This window comes from Bos taurus, chromosome 18, assembly GCF_002263795.3.
Source record: "Bos taurus isolate L1 Dominette 01449 registration number 42190680 breed Hereford chromosome 18, ARS-UCD2.0, whole genome shotgun sequence".
Taxonomy (NCBI): domain Eukaryota; kingdom Metazoa; phylum Chordata; class Mammalia; order Artiodactyla; family Bovidae; genus Bos; species Bos taurus.
This window is the reverse complement of record NC_037345.1, coordinates 40121921-40139566: the sequence shown is the minus strand read 5'-3', so window position 1 is coordinate 40139566 and position 17646 is coordinate 40121921. Positions and strand designations below refer to the sequence as shown.

Sequence of the window (17646 nt, the reverse complement as noted above, 5' to 3'; positions counted from 1 at the left end):
GCGTGAGGGAGCAAACAGTAATAAGGAGGAGATGCCACCCTGAACTCCCAGGAAGCTGGCCAATCTGTTATTTAAATTTCGTTCTTATTTAAAATGACCCAAGAGGGACTTCCTTGGTGGTCCAGTGGTTGAGACTTCGCCTTTCAATATAGGGGTTGAGGGTTCGATCCCTGGTCAGGGAACTAAGATCCCACACACCTCGTGGTCAAAAAATAAAACAGAGGCAATGTTGTAATAAATTCAATATAGACTTTAAAAATAGTCCACATCAAAAAAAATCTTAAAAAATAAAATGATAAAAATGACCCAAGGGCCAACAGTCGTCAACACGTCATTGCTGCTTCTCTCACCTGCCAAGTCTTCCATGGTGCTTTCCTCATTGGCCTCAGAGATATCTGAGGACTCCTGGCTGGAGGAAGCCACCAGCCCGTGGATGTTGTCCAAGGTGATGTCATCCTCATAGCCCTCTCCCGCAATGTGGATGACTGTATCCTCGTACTGGTTGTTGATCACTGACAAGTGAAGGGTGCCTGCCATTCTCCCGACTTTCTTGGAGTGGAAAACAACATCAAATTCAGCTACTTCTCCAGGAGGAACAACCAGGGAAGCTGTGTGAGCTTTCTTTGCTGCAATGAGAAGTGAGAAACATGATGTAGAGTCAATTTAAAGGAATATGTATCTGTAAAGACCTGGACTCAAGGGAAAGCGGCCCTTGTGTGGGAAGGAGTCTTGCCTAGAGAGGCCGTTGGTGACAAGGCTGAGCATCTGACTCAGGCTGAGTACACATTAATTCCTAACAAAACAGCTACTGGCACCTGTCACTCTCCAGAAGCTATACTCACCCTACTTACCTTTTGCTTGTGGTTTGTTTTCCTCTGTGATGTAGATGTAGGAGGTAGAAGGCTTCCCTTTCAGGGAGAAGACTCCTAGTTGGTCCTGTAGGTCAACATGCAGCTGGCAGAAGGAAGACAAGACGGAGCATGAAGCTTATAGGTTGCTCATGCATTCGGAACTGAGTTGGGGAAGTACCCCTCTTAACCCCAGATCATTGTGCCTAGGCCTCACTGTTTTGAGTTTCTTATTGAGAGAGATAATAAATATTAGACCTGGAAAGGAGAAATAGAAATTTTAGCTCGGCTCTTGCTATTCAAATAAGGAAGCAGAGGTCCAGAGGGTATGGGGACTTTCTGGAACACCCAGCTATGTAGTGTTAAAATGGGGCTGCCAAGCCCTCTGTTATTGACAAATCAGTTGTAAAATATAAATTAGACTAATAAAGCGGGAACGACAGCTTTCCTGGTGGCTCAGATGATGAAGAATCTGCCCGTGATACAGGAGACCCAGGCTCAATCCCTGGGTTGAGAAGATCCCCTGGAGAAGGGAAAGGCTACCCACTCCAGTATTCTTGCCTGGACAATTCCATGGACAGTGGAGCCTGGTGGGCTGCAGTCCATGGGGGTCTCAAAGAGTTGGACACAACTAAGCAACTAATGCAACAACAAAAATAAAATGGAAATAAATATTCATCACTTTATGAGGACTTGCATGAATGTGAGTTCCTAAAAACCAGTATCTTCTAGATAGGAGTAGGTCATTTTCAAAAGTCCTACAGTTCTTTGAATAATACTTACATGATTTATCACCTTTTTTGTAAAATAAAAACTTAAGTGCTGAACCCAAAGTCCCTTCAGATGATATATCTCTCACCCCTGATGAAGTTTCTTTCATTTTTTTTTCTTTATTGCAAATGCAGTGTTCATTACAGGAAAAAAAAAAAGTGAAAAAATAAAGACACTCAGAACACCCATAATTCTATTCATTCAGCCTGGTGTATATCGCTGCTCACCGCCTTGCACCATCATTTCCAGTGTGCCATGCATCAGTGTCCCAGTAATCAGACCAACCCCGGTTCCCTCTGCACGCCCCATGTCTTACCCACGTTCCCGTATGAGGAACATGAAAGAAGTCCTCACAAGTTAGGGATGGCAGAGACCCCAACATCAAAAGTCTCGCTTCTAGAAGACTCTCCCTTTTCACCCCATGCTCACCCTCCAGCAGTACCTTGGCGGGGATGGCACCGCTGTTCTTGAGGATAAGAGGCAGTGTCTCTGAATGACCAAGCAGAAGCCTCTTAAAGAGAAGTAAGAGGTTTCCATACTGGTTGTAGAGAACTGGCCGCACAACGGTCACCCGAGGGAGGTTCCCCTCTCCAACGATATCAAACACAAGGCTTCGGTTCTTGGCCAGGGTGCTGCAGGGAACGGGAAGATAGAGGCCTGTCAGCCTAGCAAGGCAGGAAGGACATTCCACAGACAGCATGGCCTGCAGCCCTGCTGGAGGAGGGGACCTGGGTAGCTGGTACCTGGGCAAGCCATCCAAGGTGGCCTCAAAGATGCACTGGTAGGTCTGCATGGTCTGTGGGGTGAAGGACACTGTGGCAAAGGCGTGTGAGCGGCTAGCAACACACATCTTGTTGGGTTCCACTTCAAAGATGTCCGTGATGCGGGCAAAGACCTGGAAAGGGGAAGGGGAGCAGGGACTGGTGTGTATACTACTCTATGTTTGCACAGGGCTTGCTGCTCATCTCTACTAGCCCTGCTGTGACTTCCCTCCTCTAAGCTCTGTGCAGGCATGTCCCACTACTTGGACAATCCTGCTCCTGGAAGGTGTGGCCTGGGTTCTTGGGGACCCAACCCTAAGCATTAATTGGCTGGACTTGGCCAGACTTGTGGTCTTTGCAATTAGATGAACTAAACTGTATCTTGGATAGCAGATCCACTCCACCCCACCCCCACTTTTCTCTCTCTCTCTCTCACACACACACACACACACACAAATAAATTTAAAATGCCAGAGACTTCTGGTGGTTACTGATGTGAGGCTTGGGCTAGAAGCCAGACGAGAGAAAGGAGCAATGGAGACACCATGTGTGAGAGACGCGTGGCCTTTGGCAGATGATCTTCTGAAAGTTTGATTTCAGGTGACAACTCCAGTCAGTCTCTCAGGCCTCTGGCTATAGGCTGTGTTCCATCCTGCGTGTGAGGTCTCGGATTCACTGAAGCAAACCTTGTTATGGTGGGGCCATTCTGAGTGGGCTTCTGCTCTTTGCAATTTTAAGAGTGCTAGTTAGAACCACCGCCTGCAGCACTTTATCTGCTCCTGTCTTGGAGCAATGTTTGGGGAAGACTGTGGGCACGACCTCAAAAGGATTTTTTATTCTCATGGGAGGCAGGTGGGATTCAAGACTGACTATTCCTTCTTGCTCTTAAGCTGAGAGTATAATTTCTTTGCCCTTTCCAAAGGATAATCTGCAAATTAAGGAAGGATGACAGTATGCATTTGTCTGGAAAAGTGTGGGCCTCAGTCACTGGGCCCCTGAGGCCACGTGAGGGCAGATTCAGCTAGGGATGCACCCATCACCAAAGGTTAATACGGTGCAAGCTCTAATGCCTGGGCTAGAAGGTGAAGCACATCAGTGCCTATTGATTCATGGAATGAATGGAACTGCTCAAGAGGTGCTAGGCTTCTCTGTAGTCCCTTTTCCCAAAGGGGTGGAAGAAATACAGAGGAACTGGTGCCTGGGTAACTAATGAGTTATGTTGGGTAGATTGGAATGATAAGACTTGTTCCATCCCTTTATTTTTGAGTTACTGTAAAAGGTCTTGTAAGAGCCAGAAATTAAAATTTTGCTTCATGTAAAAAAACAAAAAAAAAAAAACAGAGGAGGACAACAACATAATGTCTACAAATCCCTGTTAAAAACCTATCTTTGTTTAGAAGTCAGGCTTGCTCATTTCTTATGTTTTTAGCAGTGGAACAGGGAGAAAGCTGCCCTTTCCTGTCCCAAGAAGGCCAGAAAGTGATGACAGTCTTTCAACCCCTGGCCCTCTGCAGTGACCGTTCCCCAAGAATGCACCCTACTGTCAGCTCTAGGCTAGGCCAATCCTCTAGGTCACCTCCCCACCACTGTTAGCTGTAGGAACTTACTCTCATGTGACTCTGGGGCACAAGGACCACCCGGGTCAAGACTCTACCTTTGGCTAGAGAACTGATGTGGCTGAGAGACACTCGGCAGTGTTTGCAGCACACTGATTGGAAATTAACAGGGAGTGAAACCCACTGACTCAGTCCTTTCTCTTGGTCTCCTGAATTTTCTGTTCCATGGCAAGGAAACAGTGTCTCAGTGTGATCCAACCCAGAGAGGGAAGGCAGTTTTGGTCTGGCAGAGCCCAAGATAGGCACTTATTTTCTACGTGGTATTGACTCAGATGGTAAAGAATTTGCCTGCAATGCAGCAGACCTGGGTTCGATGCCTGGGCCAGGAAAATCCCCTGGAGAAGGGCATGGCAACCCACTCCAGTATTCTTGCCTGGAGAATCCCATGGACAGAGGAGCTTGGTAGGCTACAGTCCAGGGGGTCACAAAGGGTCAGACATGACTGAGCGATTTTCACTTCTGCTACTAAGCGGATGAAGCTTGGTTTTAAACCAAGCTATATATCCCTAGGCTCTGGGATGTAGGGGAAGAATGCAGCATTTTTGAGTCTCAATTTTCCTAACTATAAAACGGGGAGAAAATCTGATAATACAAACTTCTGAGGGTGAAATGCGATAAACGAACATTAGCGCAGTGCTCAGAATACAGCAGGAGCTCAATAAATGCTCACCTCATCTTACACTTTATAGAGTGACATCTCCCAAACCTCCTTCGTGCCAGAGCTGGCACTACATGCTCTGTCCTTAGACACGGCGAGTGTCTGATGCAGGAGTGCTCCGCTCTGTCATGTGAACCCGTTTATCACAAGGTACCCAGAGAGACATCCGCTGGGACAAACGTATGTCCCCTCACACAACTTCCAGGGAGGCTGAGAGCCAGAAAATTCCCACGAGAGATGCAGGCTCCACTGCAGGGGTTTCCAAGAGCTCCCGCCCTGGCTTTATGCCAACCACGGTGGGCCAGGGCCACAGTGGACCAGTCCAATCAAGCGGACTGGGCTACCTACCTTGCTGGAGATGGGCTTAACCACGAGGTTCACGTCACAGGCGATCTTTCCCACATTGCAGATCTTGAACCGAGCCTTGGCCTGGTGGCCCACCAGGACGTTGCAGAAGATGAACTTGTTCTCATCCTCCACATACAAGCCCCCGCTCTCTATGGTCTGCAGGATGCTGTTCAGGTTGGTGCTGCTACAGAGCTGGTGCTCCTCAAATATCAAGCCGTTGTTGTCAGTCACAAAGGCTGGGGAGTGGAGGGAAGACTGTGAGATGGAGCCTAAGTGCCCAGTTTCTACTCTCTGTAATCCCTAACTTGGAGATTCAGACTCTGACAAAGGACGATCACAGAGGAGAGACAGGGGGATTCACACAAGGGAGTGTGAGGGGTGGGACAAATTCTATCTTCTCTTTCTTTTTGGACTGCTTTTGCTGGTCTCCAGACTCCAACCACCTTCTTCTTCCAATAGAAAGGAGGATGAGATCTGGGGTGAGCTGAGGAAAGAAGGAAGCTTTCAGCTCACTTTGATACAAGTTTGCTGGGGACCTAGAACCAAAGCAAGAGGAGCTGTCTCTTGCTCCAAACTTGCTTTGTCACTGATCATTGTTCTCTGTGCACATTTGCACAGGGAGTGGCCTGGCTACTCGAACCCCGCAAGATCTCAGATGAGCAGAATTCGGTATTCCTGGGTCACCCTGTGCCACACCCCATCACACCATGATTCCCAGATAACACCGTCCATCTGAGAATCCCGGACCAAACTCAGGAAGACCTGGAGTTTAAAGCTGCACATCCTCTTCTAGGTGTGCACATGCCCTGTAAGTCTTAAGGAAAAATAAGGCTGAAGACACCACAGGAAGTTCTAAGGTCCCAAAGGAAGAAGCCTAGCAATGTCTATTAGGTGCCTGCAGGGAGAGGGGTCTGTTACAGAGGAAGGTCTTTTAAGGGATGCTGTCCCATCTGAGAGCTCAGTACCTGGCTGACAGGCTTCAGCCAACAGGCTGTATGGGATGCCAGCGGGCTGGTCTCTTGGATCTCGGTCAGAGATATCAATTGCTATGAACTCTTCACATCTTCCCACGGGGTCAGCCACACAGTCAACAGTGATGACCTGCATCCCTCCGGAAGGGATGGTACCAAACCCAGGATACACGGTGAACATCCCGTGGGTGAAGCGAGCCTGCAGGAGGGGCGGAGGCAGAGTAAGTGGCAAGGTCTGAGCCCTTCTACCAGCCATAAGATGGTGTCAAGAAGGACTGGGTGGCGGGGTTGGGAGGCCCTCCCCATAAGCTCTCTCTGGGCTCCAGCTGTGCTCCTGGAGGCAGGGAGGGCCTGGGGCGGGGGCAGTCTTTCAGGAACAGGCTCTCTCAGCGCTTCTTTCTATACATATTCCTTCTGAACAATCATGGGTAAGTGGGGATTTTAAGGAAATAGACATATTCCACATCAGAGATCAGATCAGTCGCTTAGTTGTGTCCGACTCTTTGTGACCCCATGAATCGCAGCACGCCAGGCCTCCCTGTCCATCACCAACTCCCACATAGTATAACACTTATCCAGATGGGAAGCTCTGAGCAGAGAGGCAGGGCTTAAGAGTATCGACCTTTGAGTCAGATAGTCCTGGGTTTGAATCGCAGCCTTCAAACCCTCCTGGGTATTAACTGTTGGACCTTGGTCAAGTGACTTCTCTGAATCTTAGTTTTATCCAGAAAATGGAGCTAAAGCCTTTACCCTGAGACCACCGGAGGCTTCAATGAAAGAATGTGCAAGAAGCAGTTAACAAAGCAATGGGCACAGAATCTGCTCAAAGCATGGGATGTTATCATGCACTCCTCTGGGTCTTAGGAGCTTTCTTCCTTTTTTTGCCCTATTGTAATTGTGTTTTGAAGCATTTTTATGTTGGTTGCTTTACCATCTTTGTCATATAGCTCTAACATTTTGGTCATCTCAGTGTTGGCATCTATTGCTTATCTATTTTCACTTAGTTTGAGATCTTCCAGGTTCTTGATATGCTGAGTGATTTTCAGTGGAAACCTGGACATTTTGGATATTATATTATGAGACTCTGGATCCTACTAACCTTCTCTTTGGGCTGGCTTTCTCTGATACCTCTTGGGTGGGGACAGTAGTCCAGATTCCACACTGGACTTCTTACTGCTGCCAGGCAAGGGTGGGAGTTCCCGTTCCCCACTAGTCTTAGACCAGTATCACCCTCGGGGCGGGGGTGGGGGAAGGGTAATATTGTCTCATTACTGTTCTGCAGATTCCACAGAGTAGGAGGTCCACTGTGGGGAGTGGAAGGGCAGCTCGTTTCCACACGGTTGGAGTGGAAGTCAAGGCTTCCCAATTGGTGTCTCTGTTGACAACGGCAGAGGTGGTGGTGGGTAATGAATGTCTGGCTCTCTGCTGAGTGTTCTTGGACACCACTTTGACCTCATTACAGCCTGAATTGAGTGGGAAGTCTAGGTTCCTTGTGGGTCTTTTCTTGAAATATGTGGTGTAGGACCACAGATTTCTCTGTCATGTTTGATTGCAACATCACAGCTCTTATTTGAACATTCCTGTCTGGCTAGACTACCCTTTTCCTGGTTCTTTGGCTAGTGAGAGCAGGCTTTTGGTCTGTGCTTGTTGATGTTTCTGGATTGCTGGCTCCCTCAGTACCAAATCTGAGAAGTATGAAGTAAAAAGAAATCTCAGGGAACTCATCACTGTGATGTCTATTGGGTCCCAAGAACCTTAGCTGGTGTGATGTTTTTTTCTCTGTTTCTCAGTCTTCTATGTTTGTTTTATACATAATGTTCATGGCTTTAGTTGTACTCATTTGTAAGAATAGGGAAAAATCATCTACTTCATAGTACCGGAAGTAAAAGTCTTCAAATCTCCTTTTATTTAAGTCGATCTGAATGGGCTTCTGTTTTGCATCAACAAATGATTATTTCTGGCTGTGCTGTGTCTTCGTTGCTTTGTGTGAGCTTTCTCAAGTTGCAGGGAGCAGGGGCTACTCTTTGTTGCAGCGTGCGGCTTTCTCGTTGCAGCGGCTGCTCCAGTTGCAGAGTACAGGCTCTGGGTGCACAGGCTTGGTAGTTGCAGCACACAAGCCCAGCAGTTGTGGCACACAGGCCTAATTGCTCTGTGGCATGTGGAATCTTCCTGTGGAATCTTCGGACCCTCATCCCCTGCATCGGCAGGGGGATTCTTATCCATTGCACCACCAGCGAAGTCCAGCAAAAGATTCGTGATTAAAATACTTATGAAGAGTAGACACTAATTGTAAAGGAATGAGGAGCCAATGAAGGTTTTAAAGCAACAGAGGATATCCAAATTAAGTCATAATTCCTTATTTTAATATGAAAGTGATAGTTTCATTATAACTAGTTAATGTTCCTGCCACAGTAGGAGTGTTCAAAATTCAAATCCTGGTATCCTAGGGAGTTATCTGTTGGAAGAACTAGTTTGCAGGAGGCCTTACAGGGTTTCTGTTGAACAAAGAAAAGGGTGCTCACCTGGCTTGTGACATTCATGTCTTTCTGAACAGAGTCAGAGAACTTGGTTGTTTTGGAAGGTCCAGTCTTGTAGAAGCTCTCGCTTTCCCGGGATCTTGCATGTCTGACATGGGTGGCTCTGATTAAAGAAGTGGGAATACACTCTCAGGGTGGGGCGATCATGAAATACCACCTACCTGCTTGCTTGCAAGGTCCCTTCTTCTTGGAATGGAGGAAAGGGCCTTTCTTTGCCCAGAGGGCATCAGGGAGCATGGTCAGCTTATTTATTAACAGCCAAACTCATTTAACAAGTGTGAGAAAAGTATGCAGAAATTATGCATATTACATATGACTCATAAGGACATTAAAATTACTGCAAGTAAATAATAATTGTAAATGTTTGCCAAAATGGAAGAGGAGATCCACCAAAATATGAAATTATTACAAACAATGTAAAGCTGTGTGATTTAAAAAATTAATTAGAAAGTCAGTCTTAAATGACTATTGACAAAGTCAGTTCATTAGAAAGTCAAGACAAAGTGCCTGGGAATTGGCAAAAATAGTCCCTAATTTGTCAAAAAAAAAAAAAGAATATGACAATCAGATCAAAGCCAAAAGCACTCAAAAACATGAACTGTTTCGGTTAGTTGACTGACAACCACTTTGTGATAATTACAGTTCTTTGTTGGAACAATTATTAAGTTGGTTATAGCGATTGTCTTCATGGGGATAAGGTAAAGATAGTCCCAGGAAGGTGGAGGCCTCACCAGGCCTTCTTTAGTCCAAATTTCTAGGGTACTCTTTGCCACCCCCTCATCTTGAAACATCATGATTTCTTTTGATTTAGCTTGCTGTTATAATCATCCCTTGATTTCTACAGAATGACAGACAGGAAGTGACTTACTGGTAAGCAACGTAGCACACTGGGAGCACCGAGGCAACAGACACAATCCCATGCAGAGGACTTTACATTCATTCAATTAAAATGTATCGCATATTGGACAGCAGTTGAAAAGCATGTGAAATTTGGAGTCAGAGATGTGGGTTCAGAACTGAGATTCACTGGTGATTATTTGATAATCTTGGATGTGCCATTTCTAAACCTTAGTAACCTCACCTACGAAGGGGGACTGGGTGGATGAGTTTCGATAAAATATATGAAAGCTCATGGGAGAATAATAGGTTTGGCAAAACTAATACAATATTGTAAAGTTTAAAAATAAAATAAAATTAAAACACACACACACACACACACACACACAAAGCACCAATTAACCAGGGGATGTTTTGAGCTAAGTAAATACTTGTCTTACACTTTCTTCTGATGAAGGGGGCTGTCCCCTGTCAGCCTATACAGGGCATACTTGAAGTCGATCATGCCTTGATTTTCTATGGTGAAGAAGGCACTTTTACGAGTGCCATAGATCAAAGCCCCAAAGTTGATGATGGAGGAGGGGCTGATGTTGTACTTGGAGAACACCGCAGTCACAGAAAACTTAATCGGGATGCTGGCAATAATTTCACCTCCTTCTGAGATATTAGGCTCAATAATCTAGAAAGGGAAGACAGATTGGGAAGATGTCAGCTACCAGAATAACAGTTGCCAGCATAGTTTCTATGGCTGTCTACTCCATTCCTTATTTTCTTCATTGACACGAAGCCACATTCTTTATTCTCTTTATATAACTGCATCGATAATACAAGCAAATGCTAACGTGAAACTTACTGTGTACCAGCTATGGGTCAACACGCACCAACCCTGCCTCCCATTTTCACTTCCCCCTTTTCTTTTGCACTGATGACTGAACTCAGCCTCCCTGTCTCTGGTCTGGTCTCTTCCAAAGACCAGGGGCCACATTTCTTCTCTGGAGCTTCAATTTCTGATGACTCTGAACACCTCCCACCTGACCTATCTGTGCCTGTGATTCCCCAAGCCCTGGTGAATCCCTTCTGGTGGCCACAAAGTCAGCCCTGCCTTTCCCGCTTAGGGCATGGGTTAGACTACATAAGCTTCATTTTGGTACCTGCCACTGTGTGAGTCATCCCTTCAAGCTCTCTTACCTGACAGCGCAAAACTGGCTGGTTCTCGATTTTCACTTCCTTTTTCGCATGGAAGAGCACCTGGACATTTGTGGGCTTTTCTGTCATGGTCAGTGAGCCCTTCCTGGGTTGGACTGTGATCATGGAACTTATATTGGTTGCAGAAAGCCCTAAGGAGTCCACAGAAAAGCTGAGTGACAAGAAGAAAAAGTCAGTTTTAGTCATTATCTAAGGAGCTCAAGACACCAGAGATGAGACTCTAGACTGGTAAGTGCCTGCCACATCCCCAGCCCTGTTTAACCACTATGCCAGCAGTGTTCACTGTGCTCTGTATTCCGTGACCACTCCTTAGCCAGGATTGACCAGGCCAGGCACTGAGGCTTGAGGCAAAGATAGCCATCTCCAGCCCATGGTTAAGAGATGTCCTTGAAGGAGAGCTCTAACAGGAACATGTGATATTGGATAAGGACCAAATCAATTCGTTTCTCCCTCTCCCTGCCTCTCTGTCTCCTTCTTTCTCTCTCTGTCTCCCTCCTTGCTCTAAGACTGAATGCAGTAGATATAGACGGAACAGTGATGCAGAAGCTGGGGGATCTAAGAAAGGACAGAAAGGCAGGGGCAGAAATCATGCAACCGAGGTATTCAGAAGCGCAGCCCTGGCCCAGTGCAGGTGAGAGGAGAGGCCACAGAGAAAGCCTGGGGACTGGAGCTGGAGCAAGAAACCTAAGCCGAGGCAAGATGCGTGAAGTTGCCATAGGGACCCATGTCGTCCCCATGCTCACTCCAGGAGATCTGGCCCCTCACTGCAGCGTGCATGCTGCCTCAGCTGCCTCACCTCCCTGCACATCCTTTCAGTGAACCCTGATCACCTGCTCCAACTTGAGGGAGACTGTTCCATGCAGCCTAAAAGAGCAGGGGTAACACCTCTCATAATCTATAAAATAAAACTCACAATGTGCAAAATTCCATTTAGTGCTAATTCCAAAGTGACTGTGGCTTTCTTCTAGGTTTGTTTAGCATTTATTTTTATTAACTTATTTCATTTTCTAGTTCTAAGAAACAGCACTATTGAGGTGGGACCTCTCTAGTTTCAGCATTCTTTGAACTGAAAGAAACACTCATGAATATACGGAGTTCCTATTAAGTCTGTGTGGCGGGGGAAGTCCCTTTATCAACTTCAAATTCTTCTGGGCAAAGGACAACCTTCCATAACATCGACCAGTTGTGGGTGCTGGTGCTGCCTGAGGACCTCCTCCCTCCCTGCCCCAGAGCCACTTCTTCCTCCTTGAGGAGTCTTCTTTATTTAGAGGTTTTATTTTTAATCTAAAGAGCACAAGCTGGAGTTGTCTTCCACCAGGCTGTCATTTGGAATCTATAATATAATAGTTCTTAACATTAAGAAAGAAAAACAGACAATCCCTTCTTAACGTGAAATCTTATATAGACCATCAGCTTATGAAACAGACAGGAGCTGGAAGGTGGGCAGGATGGCTTGAGGCCAGGGCCCCCATCTCCAGTCTCTCTCTCAACCCCTAAGACCTCCCCCCACCCCAGTATCTCCTCCTCCAACCTCCCTGCTAGGCTCTTCCCCACGCCCAGGCCCCTGTGGCTCAACCTGCAGAGCAGCTGGGATTCCATTCATTTGAAGCTAAGAGAGGCTAACAGCAGAGATGGTTCTTAGAATTTCCTTCATCGACTTTTTAAAAAAACTCTCTCAGGCAACACTCCTCTCACCATGAGAGGATGTGGACGACCATATGCTGGATAAGTTTTAGGTTACCTGAACATGATCTCATATTTCCCACGGTTCTTCAGCTGCAGGGGCTGCTTCACCTCGTCCATGACCTTCACAATCCCCAAATCAAGGCCTCCTTCAGCTCCTGAAGAAGGCAGAGGCCAGGGTGGGAAGGGGTGAGTGAACATGGGAGCGAGGAGCAAGGGAACTTCATATTGAAGTTCACATGGAAAATCCATGGTGACAATTTCAGAGAATCTGTTTTTTAAAAACATTGTGGCTAGAAAAACTTCTTGGAATTGAGTCTTAGCAAACAAACAACAGACACTTCTGTACTCAGTTCAACCGGTGGCTCCCTCTAGCTTCCACCTTAGGACTGCTCTTCTGCCTTTCATGTCTCTCATTAGCTAAAACTCCCAGTGTTTAAAAAAAAATCTTTCGAATCACGTGTATAACGTAAAGAGTTGGGATATAATGCATAAATTCATATTGTTATACTTTGTATTACATCATAATCATTTCCCCATGTAACGAAAATCTCCCCATGTGGTATTAACGGCTGCACAATATACTATGATATGGCTATTTCATAATTTACAATATTATTCCTACAATAATAATATTCCATTACAGATAGACACTTAGGGTATTCCTAATCTTCCATTATTATAAATAATGCTGTATGTAAGACCAATGACATCAAGGCAAACATGTAGCTCTAACATTCTATGAGTCGTGCTGAGTAGGAGACCTATCAGAGAAAGGAGGGCCCTAACCTGGGTGTTGGGGCAGTGTGGTAGGCAGAATAAGGCCTGGCACCTCCCCCATCAAAGATGCCCATGTCCTAATACCCAGAACCTGTAAATATGCCAGTTTATGTGGCAAGGGGGGAATTAAGGTATTAGATGGAATCAAGATTGGCAATCATCTGTCTTTAAAATAAGGGAGAATTTCCTGGAGTCTCTGGGGGGACCCCAAGTAATCACAATGGTTCATAAAGGCAGAAGAGAGAGACGGAAGTAGGAGAACCAGAGAGATGGCAGAGTGAGAAGGACTGGACCCAACATTGCTGGCTTTGAAGAGGGAGGAAGGGGACCATGAGCTGAGGGATGTGTGTGCCTCCCAGAAGGTGGAAAAGGCAAGGAAATGGGTTGTCTCCCAAAGGCTCCAGAAGGGACAGTAGCCCTGCAATACTCTGATTTTAGCCAAGGGAGAGCCATTTTGGACTGCTGACCTACAGAACTGTAAGATAATAGATCTGTATTGTTTTAAGCCACAAAGTTCGTGGTAATTTGTTAGGGTGGTGACAGAAAAGCAACATAAACAGGCAGATAAGAACTCACTCTCAGATGACTGCTCAGAAAAGAACTCTTCAAATTTTAAATTTTGACCACCCATTATTGTCTCCAGTTGGAGAGATTAATATTTGTAGTAACACTGCTAACATCACTTGAGTTTGCCCGCTATTTTCCTCAATTCCACCTTTCTCTCCAATAATCACTGGTCTTTCTCTACACAGGAAACACACTGCCCTAAAAGATGTGACCTCTAAACACTCTTTCTTTGGCGGGGTCAACAGACCTTTGGGGAAGGTGATGTCTAAGGCAACGTCATAGGACTCGGCGAAGATCAGGATGTTTTCAATCTGAACGACACCAACGAGGTTGTCTGCATCCAAAACCTGTCAGGGTAAGAGACATTCTTTAGTGAGGGCAAGACCCGCAGGGTTCTTGGGAGTCGGAGACTAAAGAACCTGCAGGAGGGGATCATTTAGAAGGGGCTATGGTAAGAAACGTTTTTGCAATGTGTTTAGTTTTTGTTTACTGAGCATTTGTGTAGGCTGAGTGTTCTTCGTAACATCCTTTGAGGGAGGGCTGGTACAGGCAATCAATAAAAGGTTGAGGAAGAGGGACTGCATTTTCCATCTTGTCTACTCCCTGGGTTTCAATAATCTGTATCACTGGCACTACCTTACTGAAGTTTGGGTTGTGAGTACACAGTAGGAAAGTCTTCTTTGAACTTTTAAGTCAGATAAACCTGAAGAGCATTTTTTCTGACAGTTGAAATGAAAATCTTTTATATTCTAAATTGCTTTAACTCATTTTATAAATCTGAACTGCTTTGTTCTTTATTTCTGATTCAACCTATGATAAAAGGGTCAGATTTTTCATATTAAATGAGAGCTTAATGTCTCTCTTTTGGAAATTTCAGATTAAAAAAAAAAAAGAACATCATTACTATTAAAGCTGGAAAAGTTGAAAAAATAAATAAAAGCAAGACTCCTAGCCTCCAGCTGACTTCTGTACCCTCTATTGTCCCTGATGGCGGTACCTCTCCTGATTGCTGTCCCCTCTGTGGTCATCCGTGATGGTGGCACCTCCCTCACTGTCCTGAGGAACATCTGAACTGGTGTCAGTCTTTAGCTGGATCTGATTGTTGACTCTTGAGACTGACGACGGGGCAGTAAAGGGTCTGTGTTTCAAGGGGAAGAGCCACTGGGCAGTGGGTGTGGCTCCTTGTATCTGCCTGGAGACCACCTGCCTCTCTGCTGAAGCCCCAAGCTGGAAAGCTAAGTGGCCAGCTCCCCACGGCTGGTGTCTTATTAAGGGGCCAGGGGAGAAATCTGTAGCTGTCACCAAACTCAAGTTTTAATTCAGAGTTTCCATCTTTCCTTTCATCAAGCATTCTGCCAACGTTTCATGAAACAAATTGGATTGCTTGAGTTTACCTTCTTTCTTGTGATGCTCAGCCTCTGACAGAGAGGAGAAGAAGGGCTGGCGGCAGGAGGGGAAGGTAAGACAAAGAACTTGGGTTGTCAGATCCAGAATTTATATAGTTCTTCTCTATTGACAGAGACCAAGTACCCAGAGCATCCTATTTCCTTTGCTACTCTACTGGATGGCAGGGGAAGGAGAGGGGGATTAAGTTTTGTAATTGGGGAAAATAAGGACAATTTAAGAGATACAGAAATCAAATAACGTTCACCAGAGTGCTTTTCAGAGTGACCAAAAAGCAAGGCATTTCCTCATGTGGATGTTGAAGGAATATAACCTGGGAAGAGAAGCAGAGCAGGGCGTTGTGGGTTGTCAAACATAGATTAGACGGGAGCATGTAACATGGAGAATTGCCTTGGTGTGTCAGTGAGTTGCTAGTGTGGGTGTCAGTGAACCCAATGTGTACACATCTTGGTGACCAGGTCTGAAGACATATGAAACCTCACCTCCAACCGGATTGCCTTCTTGACATTGACAGGTTTGGAGGGCTGGAACTGCACCTGAAGGCTATACTCAGACTTGGCGGCTATGATCCCCTGCATGGTGGACACGGTGAAGTCTTCGCCCAGGTGCTCCAGGCTGGTGATCCTCCAGGCCAGGGGCAGGAGTGTGATGTTGCGGAGAAGAACTGCCTTAGAGTCTTTTCTGCAGAGACCAAAGGAAATTCTGTCAATTTCAAACAATTCTGACTTATTATGGCAAGTCAGAAAAAACACTTCTGGTTATTTCAATTCATACCAGTTTATTACTATTTATTGCAGGGAACGGGGCTTACCTGTGATGATCAGGGAATGCAGGATACATGAATCAATATACTCACCCAGCTGCCTCAGAAATAAACATTCCCTATTTAGAATAATATAATTTCCATGAATGATTGTGTAAGTTCTAGGTCTGGTCTAGTGTTTTCTGCTTGTCCTCTAAATTTCTAGAGCCAAGATTCTTAACCTTTTAGAGTAATGGACTGAAAATCTGAAAAAAGCTAGCCCTTCTGAAAAAAACACAAATATGCACACACTTTGGCAGTTGATCTTAGAGAAGTCCTTAAACAGCCTGCAGTCCATTCACTGAACCCAAGCTGACAACCTGTGAACTCAGAGGGTTATCACCCATCCCGATTTGCACAGGACCAGAAGTCTCCTGGAATGGAGGACTTTCAACACTAAAACCAGGCAGGTCCCAAGCAGATCAGGATGAGTCGGTCGCTTTAGAACTAAATGTTCTTTAATTTCATTCCAGTCCTGGAATTATCTAGAACTCTGACCTGTGCAGCAAGAGCCGGTCAAAATGCAATTGTCTGGGATCCAGCTCCAATTCTGGGCGGACACCCTGGCAGCTTAACTTGAAGACAGCTGGCTCAGGGTTCTCCTTGATGCAGCAGACAATGCTGTCTTCAAAGACACCGACTGCAGTAGGGTAGGCCCATACATTTAGCATCTAATGCGAGAGTCAAAACAAAGAACATTTATATCCAGGATGCCAAGGCCTCAAACTTCAAAGGAAAGCCTTGCCCTGGTAGACTTGTTTCCACGTGACTGTACCTGCTTCTCATTGGGTTTCAGAATCATGTTGATGGGCTCCAGAAAGTAGGTGTTTGCTTTGATGTCATTCTGAAAACAGAAGTACACCTCCACGACCATTGGGGAGCTGTTCAGGATTGTCAGTGTCTCCATGTTGCCTGGGAACAAGGAGGACTTGTACCTGAAAGTGAACAGAAATTAGGGATGTGGCTGTGAGGACTGGCTGAGAATTCAGGTGGAAAAGCAGACTGTGAGGTGCAAGGCGATTTCAAAGGATCAAGTGGCTAAACAGAGGCAGTGGAGGCTACGAACACAAACCTTATGGTGAAGACTTGCAGCTGTGACCTGACTGCTCCCCCCTCAAACTCATCCCAAACCTTGGTCTCATCTTTAAGATGGGATGATAAAAATTCTTAGGATTTCAAGTATCAAATGAAATATCAAGAGTATATTTGATACTCTAGATATCAAGATGGAGCACCTAATGCTCTGAGGACAGCTGCAGATAACAAATGCCCAATAAATGGCAGTTGTTACTATGGCAAAGATTTCTAACTAAGAATTCTGCAGCTCTATCCTTCCCAGTGCTTATGCTTCCAAGAGAGATGATCATTTGAGTGGCCTGTTATTTCATATCTTAGAGAAGACCTCATTTACCACCTTTTCCTATACTCGCACAGGATGCTACTGTTTTGACACAGACACATTTGACACTGCTCACTGCTCAGGGCTGTTTCTGTTCCCTAGTACTTTAGGGAGAGACCCGCTGAGTGAAGCACTGTAAGCACTGCAAACTGCCCAGTTAAAGGTGCCAAACAGAAAGGCAGCCAGAGAAGGCACAGGGAACATCAACGGACACACGCATCGCTGGAGGTGACAGCACAGGTCAGGAAAGCATGGCACCACTGTGCCCACAGACAGTCTGAAGAGCTCTGGACAGTCTGGACAGTCTGCAATGAAGGGAGGAAGGAGAAGGCATGGCAGAGATTAAATCCGAGAGACAGAGCTTTCTCTGTGTAACTGCCAGAGAGGTGGTGGCCTTCATATCTCACTGTTAATTATCACCATCAAGCACTTTGCTAAAAGTTACATGTGTACTCTCT

General features: G+C 45.7%; 1 protein-coding gene across 1 annotated transcript in view; it reads right to left on the bottom strand.

The window, feature by feature from the left end:
* The window catches only part of HYDIN (HYDIN axonemal central pair apparatus protein), a 103825-nt gene that overhangs the window by 38884 nt on the left and 47295 nt on the right, over window positions 1-17646 (bottom strand). The window contains 14 exon segments of the mRNA XM_024979009.2: window positions 351-626; window positions 852-954; window positions 2062-2251; window positions 2363-2514; window positions 5003-5238; window positions 5968-6172; window positions 8496-8613; window positions 9788-10026; window positions 10536-10704; window positions 12295-12394; window positions 13831-13930; window positions 15470-15668; window positions 16288-16460; window positions 16565-16724. Coding sequence (XP_024834777.2) covers window positions 351-626; window positions 852-954; window positions 2062-2251; window positions 2363-2514; window positions 5003-5238; window positions 5968-6172; window positions 8496-8613; window positions 9788-10026; window positions 10536-10704; window positions 12295-12394; window positions 13831-13930; window positions 15470-15668; window positions 16288-16460; window positions 16565-16724 — 2420 coding nt within the window.